Source organism: Muscardinus avellanarius (genome assembly GCF_963383645.1).
Source record: "Muscardinus avellanarius genome assembly, chromosome: 21".
Classification (NCBI taxonomy): Eukaryota; Metazoa; Chordata; class Mammalia; order Rodentia; family Gliridae; genus Muscardinus; species Muscardinus avellanarius.
Genome location: NC_137807.1, coordinates 206,085 through 230,216, shown reverse-complemented (window position 1 = coordinate 230,216; position 24,132 = coordinate 206,085). Strand labels below are relative to the sequence as shown.

At 45.2% G+C, this 24,132-nt stretch overlaps 1 protein-coding gene across 4 annotated transcripts in view; it reads right to left on the bottom strand.

The window, feature by feature from the left end:
* ATXN2 (ataxin 2) overlaps window positions 1-24,132 on the bottom strand; it is a gene marked incomplete at both ends in the record, with an annotated part of 78,839 nt that overhangs the window by 2,148 nt on the left and 52,559 nt on the right. For 2 of the 4 annotated variants that reach the window (XM_080717930.1, XM_080717932.1), the window contains 7 exons: window positions 840-1,067; window positions 2,359-2,504; window positions 9,989-10,042; window positions 16,465-16,597; window positions 17,051-17,241; window positions 21,606-21,672; window positions 21,997-22,149. In XM_080717930.1, the coding sequence (XP_080574056.1) occupies window positions 840-1,067; window positions 2,359-2,504; window positions 9,989-10,042; window positions 16,465-16,597; window positions 17,051-17,241; window positions 21,606-21,672; window positions 21,997-22,149 (972 nt within the window). The remainder of the gene's footprint in view (window positions 1-839; window positions 1,068-2,358; window positions 2,505-9,988; window positions 10,043-16,464; window positions 16,598-17,050; window positions 17,242-21,605; window positions 21,673-21,996; window positions 22,150-24,132) is intronic. The other 2 variants (XM_080717933.1, XM_080717931.1) reach the window with 2 other exon arrangements.

Here is a 24,132-nt window from a genome sequence, read left to right as displayed (position 1 = left end):
GAAAGCAGCTTTCTAATCCAGCCAGTTCACCCTCACAGCTCCAGGGAGAGCCTCCAGGACAGCTCAGAGCCCAGCAGGGCAGCTCCTGCTAACAGTCCAGCTTGACCCTGGCCTGCACTGACCTCCGTCCAGCAGACGGCAACCACACCCTTCAACCTTGGGAAGCTTACGCTAAAGGCGAGCTCCAAAGTGCTTCCAGGACTGCTCTGTAAGAACGGGAACACCGGGGTGCTTCCAACGTCCAGTTACACTGCAGCAAGGCACAAGGCTGATACTTCTCAAGGACAACACATGGTCAGAGCACATGGAGGGATGACCAGGGAAGACGGGAAGATGTCTCTGGAACTCATGTGACTAACGTTCAAGCGGACAGGCCCAGTGCAGCCTCAGAGACCTGACACTCTGTGGAGGCCTTTCATCCCTGCCAGGCTTCCGTGTGGATATGTGGAGGGATATATATACACATACATACATACACATATATGTGTATATATATATATATATAAAACACACATATATATAGTGGGGTGAAGCTATATAGACATAGCAAAGCGGACACAGAAAGGAAAGGAAGACTGGGTGCATTCCAGAGTCAAAGATATTTTAAGGTCGTATAGCTGGGAAACGTTAAAGGACTGACCAGTAGCAATTCACTGATCCCATTACGAAAACCACACCAACATTTACTGAGGACCAGATTCCATGTACTGAGCAGGAAAAGGAGACGGGCAAACGGCACCACACACAGGGTTTCTAGCTTGAAAAGCGACTGGTGTTGGCGCTATCTGAGGACCACCACAGCCTACCGGGCTCTACAGAAGCAGGCCCGTGCCGGTTACCTGAGGTACGTGGGCCACGTGGGGTGGGTTGGTGTATGCCGGCTGCACGTGAGAAGGGTGGAGGGCAAAGACAGTCTGTTGAGCTGCTGGGAAGCTATTCTGTGGCGACTGCGTGTTGGAGGCAGGTGTCATGGCAGGTGGGGTTGGTGCGAGCCCCGCGTGGTAAATGGCTGACTGCTGCTGTGGGCTGGCCAGATGGAGAGCTTGGGCGGCCTGGTGCTGATGATGCTGCAGAGCAATGGGAAAGAACGGAGAGAAAACCTCAATGCCAGTGCTGAGCTCCACAGAGCTGTGCTCTGCAAGCAGGCTCCCAGGGTCCGTGAGGGGAGCGCGCAGGACGTCGGGGGCAGGGACGAGGGAGTCTCCTATCCAGCTCCTTTCTGGGATGCTAAGCCCTGGCTCTCAGCCTGGCAGAGGCCAATAAAGACTACGGTGGCCAGGCACGGCAGTGCATGCCTGTAATCCCAGTACTTGAGCTGCTTAGATAGAAAGATCCAGGTTCAAGGCCAGCCTCAACAAGGCTCGCGGCAACTCAGTGAGACCTTATTTAAAAAAAAAAAAAAAGAAGAAGAAGAAGAAGAAGAAGAAGACTGGAGGCAGATCTCAAAGGTAGACTGCCCTGAGCCCAATCTCTACTACCACGGGAAAAAGGACCATTGCAGATAGCAGACCCCTAACTGTCTCTCTTTACTTATTTATTTTTTGGTGGTATTAAAGATGGAATCCAGGGGCCTTCTATCTCCAACCTACACCCCCAGACCTATTTTATCCTTTTATTTGGAAATAGGGTCTCATTAAGTTGCAGAGAGCCTCACTCAGTGAGGTATTTTTGATGTGTGTGTGTGTGGTGTGTGTGGTACTGGGAGTAAAACCCAGGAGCTTTTTACTTCCAGGTGACACTCCCAGACCTATTTTACTTTTTTTCTGAAAACGGGGTCTCACTAAGTAGCTGAGGCTGGCTTCGAACCTGCGTGGTCCTCCTGTCTCAGCCTCCCAAGTCCTCCTAATTGCCTCTATTAGCAAATATGATGGAAGAGGCTAATGGCAAAAAACAAACTCATCACATAAACTTTAGGAATGAAATAAAGTCGGAAGCAATAAGAATATGCTTTCTGTTGATCTGTGAGGTTTACATTAAGTTAGATTTTCACTATCAACGCGTTTCCAAAGGTTGTCCAATTACCTTAGTCTCACTATGTACCTTTTTATCTCTTGTGGTCCTGGGGACGGAACCCAGGGGCATTCTACCTGCGAGCTGCACCCCAGCCCTATTTTTTGTTCTTTATTTTGAAATAGGGCCTCACTAAGTAGCTGAGGCTGTCCGCGAACCGTGACCCTCCCGTCTCAGCCTCCCGAATGCTGGGATTACAAGCATGCGCCGCCATGCCCAGCTCTTACGATGATTTTTAAAAATCCCCACCTCCACCCTGCAGGGCATACCTGAGGGGCCACGCGGCTTGTTCTGGGTGTGGTGCCTCGTACCTGCCTGGCCCTAGAGAAAGGACAAGTGTCTCCTCACCTGCACAGGACTGGGTGCGGGGTGGCTTCCACCGTGCTGGCTCTGCTGCTGTCCGGTGGGGGTGGCTGAAGGCTGAGGATGTGGAGTATGTGGGTGCAGGTTAGCGTTAGGGTGCGCATACTGCTGAGCAAGGGAGCCCGTGGAAACTGAAGTGAGAGAAAGAGGGACATGTACGACCAGCACGCGTGACGACGGTCCTCATCTCTGTCCCATGAAGCTCCCTCATGTACGCTGCCTGCCACCTCAACAAGGAAACCAGCCATGGTCTTGAAAGGAGTGCAACTGCTCCTTCAAAACCAGACTACGTTTGATTTGCATGACACAGCTGTATGCACTGCATTGAAATCTAGTTCAAACGTACTCTGAAAACAGTCACTAGGTTTAGTTGGAAAGGCAACTTAGAAGTGTAGGCAAAAGCGTCTCAAACACTGGACCTCGAGTACGAGGACACAAACTCACTCTCTCTCGCTCAAGGCCATCACCCGGCCAGCCTCGCTGCGCTGCGCTGCGAGAGGGCCTCCACCCCGCGTCCCACACGGCTACAGCCACGCAGCACGCCGCCACTCGGACGGCTCCTGGGCCCTAGTAAGGATCACCACCCTGCTGTAGAAAATCTACATGAAACTCATTGTATGTAGAGAAAAATGAAGCCCCTTCAAAGTACCCAGCCCTGAAAAAAGACTTCCAAGGAAACATGAAGGGCCTGTCTAGGCTGAAATGTGGTAACTGAAGATCGGAGCCCAGAGCCAACACCGCATGAAGCTCGGCCTGGGCCACACCTGGTTCTACAGCACGGCAATCAGGTACGAGCCGTGTGTCCCTGCCTTCCCAAAACATCAAGGTGAGAATCAAAACCCAGTGAAGCCAGGTATGGTGGTGCACACTCGTAATCCCAGTACTGGGGAGGCCGAGATAAGAGGACTGCAGGTTCAAATGCAGCCTTGTTTCCTGAGGTTCTCAGAAACCTGGTGAGAGCCTATTTCCTAATAAGAAATAAAACTGGACCAGGCATGTAGCTTAGAGGTAGACTGCCTCTGGGTTCAATCACCATTACAATACAAAAACAAAACCCCAGTGAGAGGTCTCCCTGCTGCTAGTGATTCTGTACAATGTGGAGCTGCCAATCTAACTCTGCCTCAGCAGGAGCAGAGAACAGAGCTCCCTCAAGCCGACAGCTGCTCCTAACCCCAGCCTTCTCCCCCAAATAATCCTTCAACCCTTCAGAGGATAAGCCCACACACAGAAGTGATGCCACAGTAGTTCTTCCTGTTCTTCATGTACTGTGTTGGCCAACACGGACAGGGGCCAGGGGAGAGGCCCCCTGAAGGACCAAGGTGCCAAGAGCCACTTCATGGCGGGTTCTGGTGCCCATCAATGGCGTGCCTGCAACGCCGGACTGACGGGCCGAGGCCGCCAACACTGCAGAGCAGCCTGTTAACGGCTGCAGATGTGTCTTAAGTGCTGGGCTACCTGTGCACCTGCTGCCACTGCCTAGTGAGAGAGAGAGAGAGTGAGAGAGACAGACACGCGAGGGATGAAACCCAGGGACATTACGGCTGTGAGCTACATCCTCAATCCTTCTTTATTTTGAAAAAGGGTCTTGCTAAGTGGTGCAAGGAGTCATAAAGTTGCTGAGGCTAGCCTCGAACCTCCTGAATCAACCTCATGAGCACTGGAATGACAGGTGTGCACCACCATGCCCTTCAGCCCTTTTTATTAGGTAACCCCATGCTGGCCATAAACCTGCCATCTTCCTTTCAGCCTCCAATGTACTAGAATGACAGGCACGCGCCGCTGCAGCTGACCTGGTGTACACATTTAGTACCCAGTTTAGACTAAACAGAGCAGTTCAGCGCAGATGATGAAAAACTCAATACAGGACATTTTAACAAGAACGCCGAAACAGCAGGGCATGTCGGCGCTCCCAGGACCCGGGCGGCCGAGAGAGGAGGAGTAGGTACTTACTGAGACCATCTACGACTTAGTGAGACCACGTTTCAAAATGTAAGGATAAAAAATAGGGCTGGGAGCCGGGTGTGGTGGTGCATGCCTGTAATCCAAGCATTCAGGAGGCTGAGATAGGAGGATCGCGGTTCCAAGACAGCCTCAGCTACTACTTAGTGAGGCCCTTTGCAACTTAAAAAAAAAAAAAAAAGAGAGAGAGAAATGTTTTAAGTCTGTTTTTGTGGTGCTGGGGGAGGAACCCAGGGGCTTTTCTACCTCTGGACGATACTCCCAGCCCTATTTTATATTTTATTCAGAAACAGGGTCTCACTAAGTTGTTAAGAGCCTCACTAAGTAGCTGAGGTTGGCTTCAAACCTCCAAGATCCTCCTGTCTCTGCCTCCCAGGTACTGGGATTATATGCATGTGCCACCATGCCTAGCTTGGCCTAACATTTTTTATTGTAGCCCTATCTTTTATTCTTTATTTTGAAGCAAGGTCTCACTAAGTTGTGGAGAGCGGGCCTCCCTAAGTAGCCGAGGATGGCCGCGAGCCTTCTGCCTCAGCCTCCAAAGTGCTGGGATTACAACAAGTGTGCGCCGCCACATCCAGCCCTATTTTTATTTTTTATTTATTTATTTTTTTTTTTTGCAGGTCTGGGGATGGAACCCAGAGGCATTCAACCTCCGAGCTACACCCCCTGCCCTAGTTTTTATTCTTTATTTTGAAACTGGGTCTCACTGAGTTGCAGAGGGCCTCACTGAGTAGCTGAGGCTGTCCGCGAACCGCGATCCTCCGGTTTCAGCCTCCCAAATGCTGGGATTACAAGCGTGCGCCACCACGCCCGGCTCTATTTTTATTTTTAATTTTGGTACCAGAGATTGAACCTAGGGGTGCTCTGCCACTAAGCTACATCCATAGCCCTCTTTTATTTTAGGACAGGGTCTTGTTAAGTTACCAACTTGTAATTCTCCTGTCACAGGGGTCTCAATGGGTTTTTGTTTTTGTTGGTCCTGGGATTGAACCAAGGAGTATTTTGCCTCTAAACTACAACCTTAGCCTACCTCTCCCCCCTTTTTGATAATGGGTATTCTACTTCTGAGCTAAGCCCCCAGCCCCCCCCCCTTTTTGGGGGTGGTACTGAGGGTGGAACCCAGAGGCTTTCTACCTCAGGGCTATACTCCCAGACCTATTTTATATTTTATTTGGAAACAGGGTCTCAATAAGTTGCTGAGAGCCTCACTAAGTAGCTGAGGCTGGCTTCGAACCTGCGTGATCCTCCTGTCTCAGCCTCCCAAGCGCGGGGATTACAAGCGTGCGCCACCACGCCCGGCTATTCTCTATTTTGAAACCGGGTCTCACTGAGTTGCAGAGGGCCTCACTAAGTAGCTGAGGCTGTCCGGGAACTGCGATCCTCTGGGTCTCAGCCTCCCGAATGCTGGGATTACAAGCGTGTGCCACTAACCTGGCTCTAAAAGTTTTATTTTTGGAAAATTAAATCTGCCACACATGGCCAGCAACTACGAAATTGGCGGGTCTGGTTTTATAGTTTACTTCCTTCATCGCAAACAGTCCTACTCAAGAGCGCTATCTGGTTACCGTCCATCTGCCTCTGTTGCCACTGGGAGTTCGGGGAAGGACCCAGGGGCATTCTACCAACAGCTATGCTCTCTGCCCTTCTATTTAAAACTTTAAAACAAGGCATCCCTAAGTTGCTAAGATTGACCTTGAATTTGTGATCTTCCTTTGTCTCAGCTTCCCAAGTACTGAGATCACAGGCAATTACAAGCATATGCCACTGCTAAGAGTTATTTTTTAAAGAATTAGCCTTAAGCCGGGAGAGGTGACACACGCCTGCAATCCCAGTACTGAGACTCACATCAATCCAGCAAGACTGGTTCAAAAATAAAATGAAAGAGAGCTTAGGGTAGAACTTGGATGTAGAGTGCCCTTGGGTTTCATCCCCAGTACCAAAAGGAAAAAAAAGAAAGAAAGCAGCTGGGCATGGCGGCGCACGCTTGTCATCCCAGCATTCGGGAGGCTGAGACCGGAGGATCCCGGTTCGCAGACAGCCTCAGCTACTTAGTGAGGCCCTCTGCAACTCAGTGAGACCCGGTTTCAAAATAAAGAATAAAAAATAGGGCAGGGGGTGTAGTGCAGAGGTCAAATGCCCCTGGGTTGCATCCCCAAACCCGCAAAAAAAAAAAAAAAAAAAAGAAAGAAAAAAAGCATTATAATCATGTTCCTATGTTTTTTATGGTACTGGGGATGGAACCCAGGACATTCTACCCCTGGAGCTACATTTCAGGCTTTTTTATTTTGAAATAAGACATCACTACATTTCTGAGGGCCTCACCAAATTGCTGAAAATGACCTCAAACCTCTGTTTTTTCCCGTTTCCAGCCTCCCAAGTATTGGGATGGCAGGCATGTGCCACAGTGCCTGGTTACGAGATTTTTTAAAAGTATAGAATTTCAGAGCTTTATAATTTTTATAAGCTTAAGAGCCTTTAAATAGTATGACAACAAATTAAAATTCTAAAAATATTTTTAATTCACAGATAGCAACTTGTATATTATAGCAGAATTTGTGTTACTCAAGAACAAGCCATCAAGGCATGATGGTGGAACATGATTGTAATCCCAGTACTTGGGAGACCAAGACAGGAGGATTCCAGGTTCATAGCCAGCTTCGGCTACTTAGTGAAGCCCTCCGTAACTGTCCCTGGGTTCCATGCCTAGAACCAAAGGGAAAAAAAAAAAAAAAGAACAAGTTACTTGTACAGTACACACTGCAATCCCAGCTACTAGGGAGCCCGAGGCAGTGGGATCACAGTTTCAAGGCAAGGCTGGGCAACTTAGACCCCGCCTTAGAAGGGGGGGGTGGAGATGTATCTCAGTGGTATAGAGTCCTGGGTTCAATCTCTAGTGCTACCAAAATAAATGAATAAAAAAACTCTGGTGTATTACTTCTACATATAAAAACATACCTAGCTGGACATGGTGGCACATGCCTATAGTCCTAGTACTTGGGAGGATTACAGGTTTGAGGTGAGCCTAAACAACATAGCAAGGTCCTGTTTCAAAATATTAAAAAAGGGATAGGGAGCCGGGCGTGGTGGGCACGCTTGTAATCCCCGCACTTGGGAGGCGGACACAGGAGGATCGCGCAGGTTCGAAGCCAGTCTCATTGGCTTAAGAGACCCTCCAAATAAAATATAAAAAATAGGTCTGGGAGTATAGCCTGGAGGTAGAAGGGTTCCATCCCCAGTAGCACCAAAAAAAAAAAAAAAAAAAAAAGGATAGGGATGTAGCACGCAGGTAGAATGACCCCTAGTTTAATCCCAGTACCACCATTAAAAAAAGAAAAAAAGGATAATAAGAGAGGCAGGAAAAGAAACAAGAAAAGATAAAAAGGTAAACAAGGAAAAAATATTGCAGAATTATGGGAAGGAAAAGGTAGAAAGCAAAGGCTTCACCGGTGTCATGGCGCAGGCTTGTAATCCCTATGCTTGGGAGGCTGAGACAGGAGGATCGTGCAGAATCGAAGCCAGCTGGCTTCTGAGGCTGGCTTCGAACCTGTATGATCCTCCTGTCTCAGCCTCCCAAGAGCGGGGATTACAAGCGTGCGCCACCACGCCCGGCTACAAATAAGTTTTTTAAAATTCAGATTTAGCTATTCATCCGTTAACTTCTATTTATAAAACTTGAGTAGTCTTTCATGAAATATTTTAGATTAGGAAATTTAACAAGATAATCAAAGAAGTATTGCTTCATTGGGCCACACTTGGCCCAGAAGTTCACCATTCAATGTACTCCTTGCCAAAAACACTTCACACTCTATCCACTTCTGCTACTGGTCAAAGCTTTACAGGGCGAGCTGCACTCAACCCAGCTCGAGCTACGGCCTCGTGCAAGCCCGGCTCCTCAGGCCGGGTGTGGAATCTGCAACTAGGTTTTGTCATGTTGATCTTGGATGTACAAATCACAATAGCCAGCACTGTAAACATTAAAAATAAAAAAGTTTCCAACTTTTAAATCTGGTGTTAAACATAAGAAAAAGGAGTATGAATAAACACTGAAAACTCTAAAAAGGAAATAAAAAGGCCACTTGACCAAACTTTACCAAGATGGTTTAAAACAAGGGGAAAATAGAGTATTAAGTAAGAAATAGCAGCCAATGGTTAGTTTCTTATATTCCGTTTTAGGGGAAGTTGTGCTTAGGTAATTAATGCTCAGGTGATTAAGAATCTTTTAGCTACTTACCAGGAAAAATGACTCCATGACTACCAACACAGACAGTAAGATGGTGAGGATAACTACATTTGAGACCTCAAATTGAGTATATTATAAAATTAATCACGGACACTATCTTTACATACTATAATCACAGACACAGTTTCCCTTTAATAGTATAAACATACAGCAAGACTCCTTTTTAAAGAGCATCTATTAAAGGATTAAATTTGTTAACACTTCCTAGCACCAAATAAATGTTTATTTTTTCAACTTATTTTTGGATACCAAGTCATGGCACAATTAATGAAAATTTAAAGTCAAAAGGCTTCCTAAGGCTAAGCCTGACATTTGGTAGGATCAGACAGAATCTCTCCAAAAGAATTCAAAATTTAGTCCCTAAGAATGTTAATCCTTAGTTTCCTGTAGAATATAGTGTTTGTACAAAGTGACATGTTATCTGAATTACTTTCCTAAAGGATTTCTAGTAACCAGCACTCTCCCTACTCAAACATCAAAGTCCATAACCTTTCTTATTAAAAAAAAAAAAAAGTCCTACAAATTGGGGAAAGCCACCTGGTGAGTTTATTTCCAAGGAAAGCCCTGTTGGGACTTTCTGCATTTGGACCCCTGTCCCCTTTCGCTGTGGGGAGACCTGTGCTGCGGGGGTGGGGTGGCCCGGCCCCCAGAGGTCTTGGTTCTTGCTGAATGAGGCTGGAGACACATCCTGAGTGTGTCTGCTACCAGAGATTTTAAATCTTTGGTCATGCAATGACTGAAAAGACAGGAATGTAACTCCCGTAGTACCTTAGCAACAATATTCAACTAAAAATCCTGGTAAAAATAAATTTCTTACCAAGATACAAGATATTATTTATTTTGTGTGTGTGTGGTACTAGGGATAGAACCCAGGGGCATTCTACCTCTGAGCTACATCCCCAGCCCTATTTTTTATGCTTTCTTTTGAAACAGGGTCTCACTGAGTTGCAAAGGGCCTCACTAAGCAGCGGAGGCTGTCTGCGAACCGCGATCCTCCTGTCTCAGCCTCCCAAATGCTGGGATTACGAGCGTGCGCCGCCACGCCTGGAGATACAAAATATTTTTAAAAAATCCTTTAAATTTTATATACTAATCTGTGGATTGGTATAAAAAATTTAGCTACCCGTAAGTTTTCCTAAACAAGAAAAGATTAGGCATTTTCCAAATAGCTATGTGTTTGCTTGGTATGCAAAAATTAATTTCTGAGTAACTCAATTTTTTTCAGTAACTCCAGCTTTCTGAAGCTGGGTCATATTTCCTTTTTCCAAACTGAATTACTGATAGATATACATTCATTTAATGATTTCGTCTGGCACAAGGAAAATACTGTTCAACAAGTCTGTTCCCTTAACATGTATTCTTTAAAAAGTGTTTTACTGTAGAATTAAAATTAGTATAAAAAACCCAACTCACTGGCAAAGTAGAAAGAAGGGCTTGTCTCCTTGTTGTATGGTAATTTGGGACATGCTGAATTTGGGAAATAGAAAGGTAAATTAGCCTTCGAGGTGTGCATTTTCCTAATGTTCTGGAAAGGTTGACACATTTAGTCATCTTTCTGTATTCATGCATAATTCACTTTTATTGTACACGAGATGGCGAACGCTCCGACACTGCTACAGAATTTAAAAAGACAGGACTGAGCTGGCAGACAGTTTTCTTCTGTGCTGAGGTATTAAATCCCGCATGCTGACTGAAGTGACAGGAATAACGTGTTTATCTGATGAAGAGACCAACATACGGCATTCCACTAACAACCTTCATAAACATAATGCCCCAATAAAAGCAATACTTAGCAGATTCAAGAGACACACAATTTTATAATACAACAGAAATGTCATTATAGGCATCTGATAGTGGACCCAAATTCAGAAATATAATACAAACACGAGCACGTTGTTTCTTATTAAAACATGTCTACATAAAGGGGGTTTTGCGTGTGTGTGTGTGCACACCTGAAAGGATATAAAACAAAATCAATAGGGGTTTGTCAAGTAGTTTACTCCTTTTTGCTTACTGTATTTAACTTGTCTCCATCAAACTACTAACAACAACCCAAAAGATCCTGGCTTGAATTCTGGACTAATTAGTTAGTAGAAAAAGCTTTACTGTTACTGTTTCTAAAGGGTGAAACCAGGGCCGGGCGTGGTGGGCACGCTTGTCATCCCCGCGCTTGGGAGGCGGAGACAGGAGGATCGTGCAGGTTCGAAGCCAGCCGTGCTGGCTTAGGAGACCCTTTATCCAAATAAAAATATTAAAAAAAAAAAATAATAGGTCTGGGAGTGTAGCCCGGAGGTAGAAGAGCTTCCAGGAACCCCAGTACCACCAAAAAAAAAAAAAAAAAAAAAAAAAAAAGTGAAACCACTGACATAAAACCAAATTAGAAGAATTAAAAGACTGGTGTGAGGAGAACAAAAAGTAATGTTTTTGGAGGGGAAAGCAATGGTGCAAAACTCATGTCAAAGAGTGGGGTTTATAACCAAAGTTCTTTCTAAGCCAGTGAGGAAGAACACGAGGTCAGCATGTTTTTGGAATGAACACGTCTCCTAAAGAATGTGTATTCAGAGCCGGGCATGGTGGCACACGCTTGTAATCCCTGCGTAGGAGGCCGAGACAGGAGGATCGCGCTGGCTTAAGAGACACCAGTACAACCAAAAAAAAAAAAAAAAAAAAGAATTTGTATTCAGTAATCTGTTAGCATATTTATAATACATAAAAAACTTAAAAATGATAATCATTTTGTGATCATTAGTGGCCTGCATTATTATCAATGCCTTTTGCTTTGACTATAACCATTAATGAATGACAAAAAACCATCACCAACATCTGGGTGCATAGTCTTACACTTGTATTAAAACTGTTGAAAATCTAGACAGAACATAGCTTGACAGTTAACATTTGTCAGGTATTTTTTGGGAATAAAAATATGCACTGTTCGAAATGAACATTGTAGTATTTTTATGGAACAGTGTTGTTTTAGGTTAAAAGAATATAGTTATAGCCAGACTTGGTGGTGCATGTATGTAATCCCAGTACTCTGTATGTAATCCCAGTACTTGGGAGGCTAAAACAGACTGAGGATCACAGTTTGAGACCAGCCCCAGCAATTTAGCAACATTTGCGACAACTTAGCTAGACCCTTTTTTTTTTTTTTTTGCGGGTCTGGGGATGGAACCCAGGGGCATTTGACCTCCGGGCTACACCCCCTGCCCTATTTTTTATTCTTTATTTTGAAACCGGGTCTCACTGAGTTGCAGAGGGCCTCACTAAGTAGCTGAGGCTGTCCGCGAACCGCGATCCTCCAGGTCTCAGCCTCCCGAATGCTGGGATTACAAGCGTGCGCCACCACGCCCGGCTTAGCTAGACCTTTTCAAATAAAAAAAATAAACCCAGCATGGTGACACATGCTTCTAATCCCAGCATTTGGGAGGCTGAGACCGGAGGATCATGGTTCATTGATAGCCTCAGCTACTTAGTGAGGCCCTTTGCAACTCCGTGAAACCCTATTTCAATAAATAAAGACTTAAAAAAAAAAAAAAAAAGGTCTGGGGTTATAACTTGGAGGTACAATGACCTTTGTGTTCTATTCCCAGTACTGCAAATAAATAAATAAATAAATAAATAAATAAATAAATAAATAAATAAATAAAAATTTAAAAGCTGGGTGTAGCTCCACTTTAGAATGTTCCTGAGTTCAATCCCTAGTACCAAAACATGAAGAACATACTTAAAGGGCTGGGAATACAGGTCAGTGATAAAGTGCTTGTCCACCACACACAAAGCCCTGAGTTCAATCCCCAGCCAACACATATTCATGGAATGTACTTATTTGGGATAATCAGGCTTTGAAAGATCTAAAATAACTCAAAGTAATGACAAACTTGCTTTAGCAGATTAAATTACGGATTATGAGAACAAATTAAAGTTTCCAGTGTTTTTTTTTTTTTTTTTTTTTTGGGCGTGTCTGGGGATGGAACCCAGGGGCATTCTACCTCTGAGCTACACCCTCTGCCCTATTTTTTATTCTTTATTTTGAAACCAGGTTTCACTGAGTTGCAGAGGGCCTCACTAAGTAGCTGAGGCTGTCCGCAAACCGCGATCCTCCAGGTCTCAGCCTCCCGAATGCTGGGATTACAAGCGTGCACCACCACGCCCGGCTTCCAGTGTTCTTTTTAGGATCCGGGGTACCCAGAGAGAAATGTAACTGGCCCACAACAATCATACCAAGCCCCTATACAACGACACCAATGAACTAAAAGCTGCAGAGACTGCAGCTGCTCAGATCTGGCTGAGCACCTTCGAAGCTCCTGGCACGAAGGAGGGCGGGCTCCACTGGCGGCGGCCTCCTTCCACACTTGAATGGAACTTGGGGTGTAAGGCCAACTGTTTGTAAGTGGGAATGTTCTGGGATGGTAGTTATAAAACCATTCGTGCCCCAACTACAGAATGTATGTACAGCCGACTCCAAGCCAATGAGATCCATCCAAAAGCCGGGGCGAGGCGTCGCAGTGAGCGCCGCAGGGGGAAAAGCCCGACTCGTGTGGCTGGAAAGCCCGGGACACACAGCGCTGTTCTCTAAATGGGATGGACACCGTACAGAGGAGGTTCCCAAGGGGAATATGCCAGGAAGAGGAGCAGCAATGTGTTTCCACTTGTCAAATCAGGATGTATGGTTGGAAATGTGTAATTATAATGAACTTTTCACCTAAACCTTAGCAAACTGGAAAATGGCTGAAATGTACACAAACTTTCATGAAAACCAGCACACGGAATCAATGGTGCCTTTTCGTATGAACTTAGTCTGATTAAGACAACTAAAAAAAAGCTAAACGAAGAGAGATCATAAGCAAAAGAATAAACCAAATCAACCTGTCACTGCATTTTCCAATTCAGTTACAAATGGACTTCTTATAATAGTGATACTGTGGAGAACCTACACACTGTCTTATATAGAGTGGAAGCCTCTCAGGACGTGTAGCTCCTCCCAGTGGTGAGCCCTGGCAGGAGCCGGTCTCTAGGAAGGAAGCGGGCCAGGGCTTCCAGAGGCTGTGAGGCTCACCGACTCTCATTAGCCTGCCTAATATTACAACTGGCATTAAAAAAAAAAAAGGAACGAGAAGGTATGAAAGCAGTATAATTTCCATAAGGGGGTGCACGCTTGTAATCCCCACGCTTGGGAGGCGGAGACAGGAGGATCATGCGGGTTCGAAGCCAGCCGTGCTGGCTTAAGAGACCCTGATCCTGTTTCCAAAAAATATATATAAAATAGGTCTGGGAGTGTAGCCTGGAGGCAGAAGGGTTTCCAGGAATCCCAGTAGCACCCCCCCAAAAAACCCTGTAAATTCAAGCTGGGTGTGGTGGCACATGAATTTAATTCCAGCATTCGGGAGGCTGAGACCGCAGAGGATCACAGTTCGCGGACAGCCTCAGCTATTTATTGAGGCCCTCTGCAACTCAATGAGACCCGGTTTCAAAATAAAGAATAAAAAATAGGGCAGGAGGTGTGACTCAGAGAGCCATGCCCTGGGTTCCATCCCCAGACCCACACAAAAACAAACAAACAAACAAACAAATCTGTAAATTCAATTTTGCCTAGGTATGTTCATTTTCAAGCATACAAAATGTTTAAAGAGGTTCTAAAAAACAAAATGCTTGCCGGGCGTGGTGGCGCACGCTTGTAATCCCCACGCTTGGGAGGCGGAGACAGGAGGATCGTGCAGGTTCGAAGCCAGCCATGCTGCTTAAGAGACCCTGTTTCCAAAACTAAAAAAATAGGTCTGGGAGTGTAGCCCGGATATAGAAGGGCTTCCAGGAATCCCAGTACCACCACCACCACCAAAAAAAAAAAAAAAAAAAAAAACTCCGTAGTTTGTAACAATTTAATTCTAACAGTAGTAGTACACTTTTCAATTATCTGAATAAACCTAAATTTTTCTTCTTATACATAATGAGGTAACCTACAGTTTTATATTATAATATATGTGGAAATTATCAAAACTGAAAAAATTCTTTCTTTCAGTGCTTTTCGAGCTCCACCACCCCTAGAGAAAGTGAAAGGGGAGGTTGGGGACCTCCCTCCAGGAGGCCAGGGTTGGGGAAAAAACCAGGAGCACGGGTACCAGCTTCTTTATGTTTTCTTTCTTTCCTCTTCTTTTTTTGCTGGGAATTGTGTCCAGTATTTATATTCTTATTTTATTTTGAAATAGTCTTGCTGAGTTGCTGAGACTGGCCTCCAACCTGCCATCCTCCAGTTTCAGCCTCTTAAGCATGGGATGACAGGGGTTAGCCACCACCCCCAGCTGGTCTTGCAGGGCTCTCTCTCTCTCTTTTTTAACTAGAAATTGAAACCCAGAGGCTGGGCGTGGTGGTGCATGCTTGTAATCCCAGCATTTGGAAGGCAGGGAGGCAGAGACCAGAGGATCAAGGTACGCGGACAGTCTCAGCTCCTTTGTGCAGCCCTTCGTGACTCAGTGAGACCCTGTTTCAAAAAATAAAAAGACTAAAATATAGGGCTGGGGGTGTAATTCAGAGGTAGAATGCCCCTGGATTCCATCCCCAGTACCGAAGGAAAAAAAAAAAAAAAAGAAATTGAAATTGAACCCAGAGGGATTCTACCAAAACAGTTGACCTACACAAAGTTCTCTGGACATAAAACTAAGATGGTTAATCTTAAAAATTATTCTTATATAACAAATACTGTTTAGCGTGTGTGTGTGTGTGTGTGTGTGTGTGTGTGTGTGTGTGTGTGTGTTGGGGATTGACAACAGGAACATTCTACCTCTGAGCTACACCCACAGTCTTATATTTTATTCTTTATTTTTGAAACAGGGTCTTAATAAGTTACAGAAGGCCTCACTACGTAGCTGTGGGTGGCGGCAAATCTGTGATCCTCCTGTCTTAGCCTCTCAGCCTCTCAAGTACCAGGATTAAAAGCATGTGCCAACACACTTTTTTTTTTTTTATTTGAAACAGGGTGTCACTAGATTGTTGAGTGAAGGCTGATCGAACCTTCAATCTTCCTATCCAAGTACGGGGAATACAGAAGTGCACTACCACACCTAGCTAATACTGTTTAATTTTATACAAAATACTTCTAATTTTATCATGGCTTATATTGATTTATTTTTCAAGTGTGAATCCTATCTAAAATAGTTTTTTTTAACTTTTTGTGGCACTGGGGATGGAACCCAGGGGCATTCTACCTCTGAGCGACACCCCCAGCCCTATTTTTTATTCTTTATTTTGAAACAGGGTCTCACTGAGTTCCAAAGGGCCTAAGTAGCTGAGGCTGTCCAGAAACGACTATCCTCCTATCTCAGCCTCCCAAATGATGGTATTACAAGCATGCACCACCACGCCTGGTTTAAAACAGATCTATTAATAAACAATTTCAACCACTTACAATAAAGCATAACACAGAAACACAGTATCTTAACAGTAAAAACAAGTAACCAGTGACCACAAAGCAGGCAGTGGCCTGCTTTTCCGAATTTTTTTAACGAATTTTTACGAATGCTTTTACGCTTGGGAGTGTCTGCTTTTACATGGTCAACACTGTCTTGTGTGTCTTAAGCAGGCTACACCAAAGGATAACACAGGCAAGGACAAGAGGACGGTACCTTTCTCCCCCAAAGATGCTTTGCTGTTCTATACATTATCACATCTTAGTTGAAGTAAGAAAGAACTGCAGAGGGCAGGTACAAAAGCTGAAATTCTTCACCAAGACTTACAAAGCAGGTCAGCAGGAGAAAAGGCTTCATCTTTTCCTTTACATTCTACCCTCAATGTCACCAAAGGCCAGGGTACTCTTAGTAGAGAGCATCTTTACAGAGCTTTAAAACAAACTAAGAATAATCACACACACTGAAAGAGACAAAGCAAGGGCTTCCTACCATACATCGTGTGCGTCTGCTCGTGAGCCCCGTACTGGGCCGCCGAGGAGGACACCAGGCCAGGCTGCGCGTGGGCCGGTGGGGCCATCATCCTGGCACTCCCCTGTATGACAGGACTATAGACGTGAGGATGCTAGCAAACAGAACAAAAGAAGAAGAAAGAGAAATCAAGCAGATTTTACTCAGACTGCTCACGCCACATTCTAAATTCTGCTCACCCTGCATTCTGAATTCTAAAGCCTTTTTGGGCTGCTTCATTTAAACTGACGCCACTCATCAGTAGTAAATTCTTGAATATATCTTAAAAAGGCTCCAAGAGCCGGGCGTGGTGGCGCACGCTCGTAATCCCCAAGCTTGGGAGGCGGAGGCGGGAGGATCGTGCAGGTTCGAAGCCAGCCGCACTGGCTTAAGGGACTCTGTTCCCAAATAAAAGTATAAAAATAGGTCTGGGGGGAGGTAGAAGGGCTTCCAGGAACCCCAGCACCACCAAAAAGAAAAAAAATAGAAGGCTCCAATAAATAGCTGCCTCCTCTACCATAAAGCAGACACGGAGCCAGTGGCGACGGGCACAGGGGCACAGTCTTACCTGAGACTGATAGTGGGGCACGTGCTGCACCAGGGGCTGACTGGGAAACTGCTGCGGGCTGTAGGCCACGTACTGGGTGGAGTAGGCCGGGGGCGTGGCCACGACGGGCGGGCCCGCGGCGGTGGCAGTGGCGGGGTGCAGCACGCTGCTCTGATGGTGCTGGTCTGGCCGCTGCGGGGGCATATTTGGTACTGCGGGGAGAAAGGCTTGTCATTCTATTGATAGAAACCAGGTCCTCGCAACACGAGTACACACATGCAGTTCCACATGCATGCACGTGCTCCGCAAGGCCCTGAACACGCCACCTCGTGCCCACCTCTCCAGTGTGACCTCCACCACTCCCAGTCCTGCGGCGGCCACTTTGGGCTGTTACCACGTTGCTGTCCTCAGCCTCAAAGACCAATTTCTACGTTGTAGCTGAAACGACCGAGACTCACCTTTCAGGTGTAACTGAAAGCACCTTTCTCAGAGGAGCCCTCCACGACCAGCCTCAGACAGGATCAAGTCCCTAAAGGGACACGCACGGCGCTGCCAATGACCCGCTTCACGCCACCTCTCAAATAACCTCTTGCTGATTTTTCACAACAAAACCTGGGGACTGGGGTATACCTGTACTTTTTTTGGAGGGGGTACTGTGGATGGAACCCAGGGGCATTCTGCCTCCCAGCTACACCCTAGCCCTATTTCTCATTCTTTATTTGGAAACAGACTCTCACTAAGTTGCGGAGGGCCTAAGTAGCTGAGGCTGGTCGTGAACCAGGATCCTCCTGTCTCAGCCTCTAAGTACTGGATTACGAGTATGTGCTGCCACGCCTGGCATCTATACTGTTTGATATACTAATCATGCCACTTGCCAGGGAAGGGCACTGGGTTCATTTAGAGAAAAAACAGAAGCATGGCACAGAGACCCAGTCCCGCCGTTAGCTGCCCCTCAGTTTCGTACAGCACCATGGAGCAGACAGCAGGCTTCTAAGCAACAGCTCTTCTCAAGGGTCGCGTTGCACTCTGACTGTTCCCACAGGGCTCTTCCACAGGCCACACCTCCACCTTAAGGGCAGCCTGCTCCGCCTGGGTCCACACAGCACCTGTGCGCGTCTGGGATGTTTCTGGCTCAACATTAACCAAGGGGAGGAAATGTGTGACCACTGCTTGCAAGGAACGAAGCACAAAGAACACAGAGAACCTGGTATTCCTAAGACTGGCAAATGAGTACAGAGTACCCGCAAGCTTGCAGACAGAGTCTAATTTTTTTTTTAAAGGAGGTTATTATAAAAAGATAGAAATAAAATCACCGCCAGAATCTGATTTTCATTTTAAATATTAAAAAACTCTGGTACAACATTTACTGAGTGTTGATTGTTTTCTTTTGAGGGGAGATTACTAGGGATTCAACTCAGGGTCATTCTATTTCAAAACTATACCTCTAGCCCTTTTCAGTTTTTAAATTTTAAATAGGATCTCTCCAAGTTGTGAGTATGGCCTTGAACCTGCGACCTTCCTGTCTCAGCCTTCAAAGTACTGGGATTGCAGGCACACACCAATATGCGGCACAGCCGGGGCGGTGGTGTGCGCCTGTAACCTCAGCACTTGGATGGTGAGACGGAGGAGCACAGGCTCTCACCCAGCCCCAGTCACCTCGAGGCCATCTGCAAATTAAGACTCTGGAGGTGTAGCTCGGAGGTAGAACCCCTGGCGCCGGGCGTGGTGGCACACGCTGGGAATCCCGGTGCTGGGAGGCGGAGACAGGAGGTTCATGCAGTTTGAAGCCAGCTGCGCTGGCTTAGAAGACCCTGTTTCCAAATAAAAATATAAAAATAGGTCTGGGAGTGTAGCCCGGAGGTAGAAGGGCTTCCAGGAACCCCAGTACCACCAAAATAAAAAAAAAAAAAAGATCAGGTATGGTAGGCAGCTCGTGTGGACAATCACAATTAGGAATGCCGAGGCAGGAAGACAGCAAATTCAAGACCAGCCTGAGCAAAATGCAGGGAAATCTTGTCTCAAATAAACAAACACATACATACAAACATATGTACATAGTATAAAATTGCTGGGGCTGTAGCTCAGCGACACACCAATCCCTGTTCAATCCTTAGAAACAGCAACAAAGAGTTAAGGGACTAAAATCTGTGGGCTGAGGATTTTGTGTGGGTGGTACTAGGGATCGAACCCATGGGCATTCTACCTCAGAGCAATAGCCCCAGCCTAACTTTATTCCTTATTTTCAAAAGGGTCTCACTAGGTTGCTAGGCTGTCCTCGGAACCTGTGATCCTCCTGTCTCAGCCTCCCTTGTACTTACTGGGATTACAAGTGTCCACCACCACGCCTGAATGCTTGGCTTTTTTATTTTATTTTATTTTTTTTTTTTTTGTGTGTGTGTGTGTGTGTGTGTGTGTGTGTGTGTGTGTGTGTGTGTGTGTGAGTGACTGGGGATTGAATGCAGGGACATTCTACCTCCAAGGAACACCCCCCAGTCCAATTTTATTTCTCATTTTGAAATGATCTCATGAGGTAACCTGAGTCTCACCATTTGCTGAGGCTATAGTCAAACCTCCAATTCTCCTGTCTCCGCCTCCCAAGTACTGAGATTAAAAGCATATACCACCACACTCAGTTCAAGTAGTTTTTCTTATAGACATTTATACAAACAAGATAAATAATAGTCTCCCCTTATCTGAAGGAAGATACACTCCAATATCCCCAGTGGATTCCTAAAACTTCAAATAGTTTCAAACCTTATGAAAAAATACATAGGATAAAGTTGCAAATTAGACACTCTAAGTGATTAACAAAAATAACTACTAATAAAACATAGCACACTGCAGTAAAGTGGTTCAATTCTTATGAATTATTTCTGGATTTTCCATTTAATAGTTTTGGAAGCTAGGAAAAGTGGTACATGACTATAATCCCAGTACTAGAAGGCTGAGGAGGCAGGAAGGTGCAAGTCTGAGGCCAGCCTCAACAATTTAGTACAGTAGAGACCCTTTACCTGCAGTTTTGCCTATTAGTGTGTTACTCACTGACAAATATAGTGCAAAACTCTTTTCTCTGTATTAGGGATTGAACCCAGGAGCATTCTACCTCTAATCTACACCTCTATCCTTTTTTATGCTTTTTTTTTTTTTGGGTGGTAATGGGGGTGGAATCCAGGGGCTTTTCTACCCCCGAGCTATACTCCCACACCTATTTTATATTTTATTTGGAAACAGGGTCTAAGTTGCTGACAGCCTCACCAAGTAGCTGAGGCTGGCTTCAAATCTATGCAATCCTCCTGTCTCAGCCTCCCTGAGATTGCAAGTGTACGCCACCTGTCCTTTTTATTCTAAAACAGGCTCTCACTAAGTTGTTGAGAGTCTCTCGATTACAGGCATATATCACTGCAGCCCAGCCACAAACCAGTTTTACGTAGCATGACTACATTCTATTTGCAGTTTTCTTCCTGTAGGTATCACTGGTCACATTCGGGTTTGGTTTGGGGGCTGAGGTAAAGGGGGTACAAAACAAATACTGGAAAATTTTCTGTGCTCTGTAATTTTTTTTTTTTGGCAGTACTAGGAATGGAACCCAAAAATATCCTACCTCCAAGCTACAACCCCAGACCTATATTCTTTATTCTTTATTTTGAAACAGGGCCTAAGTTGTGGAGAGCCTACGTCACCGAGGCTGGCCATAAACCTCATCCTCCTGTCTCAGCCTCCCAAGTACTGAGATAACAAGAGTGCCCCAAGCCCGGCTTTGTAGTCCGTACTCCATCATGGTGGAAAGCATACAATACCTCGCTCTACAGGCACTTATAGGGAGGAGACGGCTGGATTCACCACCACCACCATAAAACTTTCCATTTAATTCATTAATGATTAATTCTAGTCATTTTTTACAATTGTGGCTGTGTTTCTCAAATTTTAGTGTGTATCAGTCCCGTAGAGAGCATGTATTATGAAAACGTTGTAGAAAATGGCAGCACACGCCTGTAATCCTAGTACTTAGGAGGCTGAGACAGGAGGATCGCAGGTTTGAGGACAGCATCAGAATGTAGAGACTCTTAGCAAAAATAAAACAGGCTAATGGTATAGCTCAAAGGTAAAATGGCCCTGACTAAAAACCTCAGTAACACACACACTCACACACACACACTGAACTTTAAAGAATTATAGAAGAATGTAAATTAAAGTCAGCAGTCGAGGGAACTTTTCCCCTTTTGTTCCTAAAAATTTGTCTAAATGCTTTAATGTTGGCCAGCACAAGTAAAAGCCATCTGGGCGTGGTGGGCACGCTTGTCATCCCCGCGCTTGGGAGGCGGAGACAGGAGGATCGCGCAGGTTCAAAGCCAGCCTCGGCTACTGAGTGAGGCTCTCAGCCCTGTTTCCAAATAAAGTATAAAAGAGGTCTGGTACATAGCCCGGAAGTAGAAAAGTCCCTGGGTTCCACCCCCAGTACCACCAAAAAAAAAAAAAAAAAAAAGTAAAAGCTAAAAATGAATATTTGTGATACAGTGAGTCGCCTAATCCATGCAGCATGCAGACCACACGCAGACACGGGCATGATTATTCTCACCTTTACCTGCTCTATATGTCTTGGCTTGATTCACTGGCATGGGCGTCATGGGTATTGGGTACAAAGGCTTAAAGAAACAAACAAAATTAATATTAGGCTCTTATGATAAGAATGTGTTTTATCACTTTAAGTTTAATCTTTTTAGAGATAATACTTGCTAATTCTCCAAGTCATTAAAGAATAAAAACATACTCGAAATTACAGCAAATCAAACCCCTGTTTCTCCCCAGAAAACATTCTCACTAACGACACACCAACATACTCGTGCCCCTGCCCTCTTCTGACTGCTCCTGGAACGTCGTCATGCCTCAGGCCACTGAAAATCCACAGTGCCTTTGTGTCAAATACAAACATGCAGGTGGCTGAGTGCACATTAAATTCTAGGACTCACCTGCACGCCAGGGCTCACTGGAACAGGATACATCATATTTGGTGCAAAACAAACAGGCTGCGTATAAACTGGAGCTGGCTGTTGATGGCCCACCAGAGATGGGCTGGGCTGTGCTTGAGGCCGAGGCGAAGTTGGGGTGGTAGAAGGCTTTGGCTACAAAGCAAAAATGAATTCAACTGTTTTTTTCTTTTTCTTTTTTTTCAGTACTAAGGATGGAACCCAGGGACATTCTACCTCTGAGCTACACCCCAGCCCTATTTTAACTCTACATTTTTAAACACGCTCTCACTAAATTGGGGGGTGCCTTAGGAGCTGAGGCTGGCGGCAAACCTGCCATCCTCCTGTCTCAGCCTCCCAAGTACTGGAATTATAAGCATGCACCACCATGCCCAGTTCAACTATTTCAAGATGAAAAGTTAACTATTACTGCAACTGCAGGCTAATTTCCCCAATCATTCTCATTTTAATTCTCTTTTAACTAGTACCATTTATTTAAAAAAATAAATAAAAAGAATTTTCTGGCATGCATGAAGCCCTGGGGTTAATTCCCAATGTGGCAAAACAAGGTAAGCTTTGGCGATGGGGATGTAGCTCTGTGGCGGAGTGGTGGCCGAGCGCGTCTATTCCCAGGACTGACAAAAACAAAATAAAAAAACTACTTTGGCAAAAAACTAAAGTAAAACTTTTGTCAATAAAATATATAGATGTGGTGGTGAATGCCCGAAATCCTAGAATTTGGGAGGCTGAGACAGAAGGATCACAGGTTCAAATCCAGACTCAGCAACTTAGCAAGGACCTCAGGAATTTAACAAAACCCTGTTTTCAAAATAAAAGAGGGGCCGAGCGTGGTGGCGCACGCTTGTAATCCCCGCGCTTGGGAGGCGGAGACAGGAGGATTGCGCTGGTTCGGAGCCAGCCTCGCTGGCTTAAGAGACCCTGTTTCCACATAAAAAAGTTAAAATAGGTCTGGGAGTGTAGCCCGTGGGAGTGTAGCCCGGAGGTAGAAGGGCTTCCAGGAACCCCAGTACCACCACCAAAAAAATAAATAAAAAATAAAAAATAATAAATGAATAAATAAATAAAAGAGGGGCTCAGAGGTAGAATGGCCCTAGATTCAATCCCTACTTTTTTCCATTTGTGTGGAAAATGAACTTTCTTTTTTCTGAATTCAGTTGAAAAATGATAATGTATCTAATATTGTGAGCCAAGAAGATTCAAAGACGTGCCCCAAATCACATCCAACCGATGACAAAACTAGAATCTTGTTCATGGCTAAAAAACATGCATTAGTGCTCGGCTCCACGTAACAGGCCCACAGTGCTCACTCCTCAGGAGGCTCAGGTAACAGGAGCACATGTTGCCTCAGCAACGCAGCAAGACCTGGACTCAAAGAAAATATGAAGGAAAGCGCCAGTGGTACAGCTCAGTGATGGTGCCAGTTCCATCCTCAGTGCTGCAAACAAAGCAACAAACCCGAAAATGTAAATAAGGAAATATTCACTAGTGACTAGTGAATATTTAAAATTTTAAAGAAGCCGGGCGTGGTGGCGCACGCTTGTAATCCCCGCACTTGGGAGGCTGAGACAGGAGGATCGCGCAGGTTCGAAGCCAGCCTCAGCTGGCTTAATAGACCCTGTCTCCAAATAAAATATAAAAATAGGTCTGGGAGTGTAGCCCAGAGGTAGAGGGCCCCTGAGTTCCATCCCCAGTACCACCCAAATAAGAAAATAATTAAAAAATTAAAAAAAAATTTTTAAAGAAAAAAGTTTGATTTAGCATGCAAGAACTGAATTTAGATGGCCATTATGGGAGAAAGACTATCACTAATTATAATACATGAATTCTTTTAGAGATTACCTCAAAGAAATTAATAAACCTAGCCGGGCGTGGTGGTGCACACTTTTAATCCCCGCGCTTGGGAGGCTGAGACAGGAGGATGGCACGGGTTCGAAGCCAGCCTCAGCTACTTAGTGAGGCTCTCAGCAACCTAGTGAGACCCTGTTTCCAAATAAAATATAAAAAAGGTCTGGGAGTATAGCCCGGAGGTTGAAAGCCCCTGGGTTTCACCCCCAGTACCACCAAAAAAAAAAAAAAAAAAAAAAAGAAAGGAAAAAAAAAAAAGAAAGAAAAAAGAAA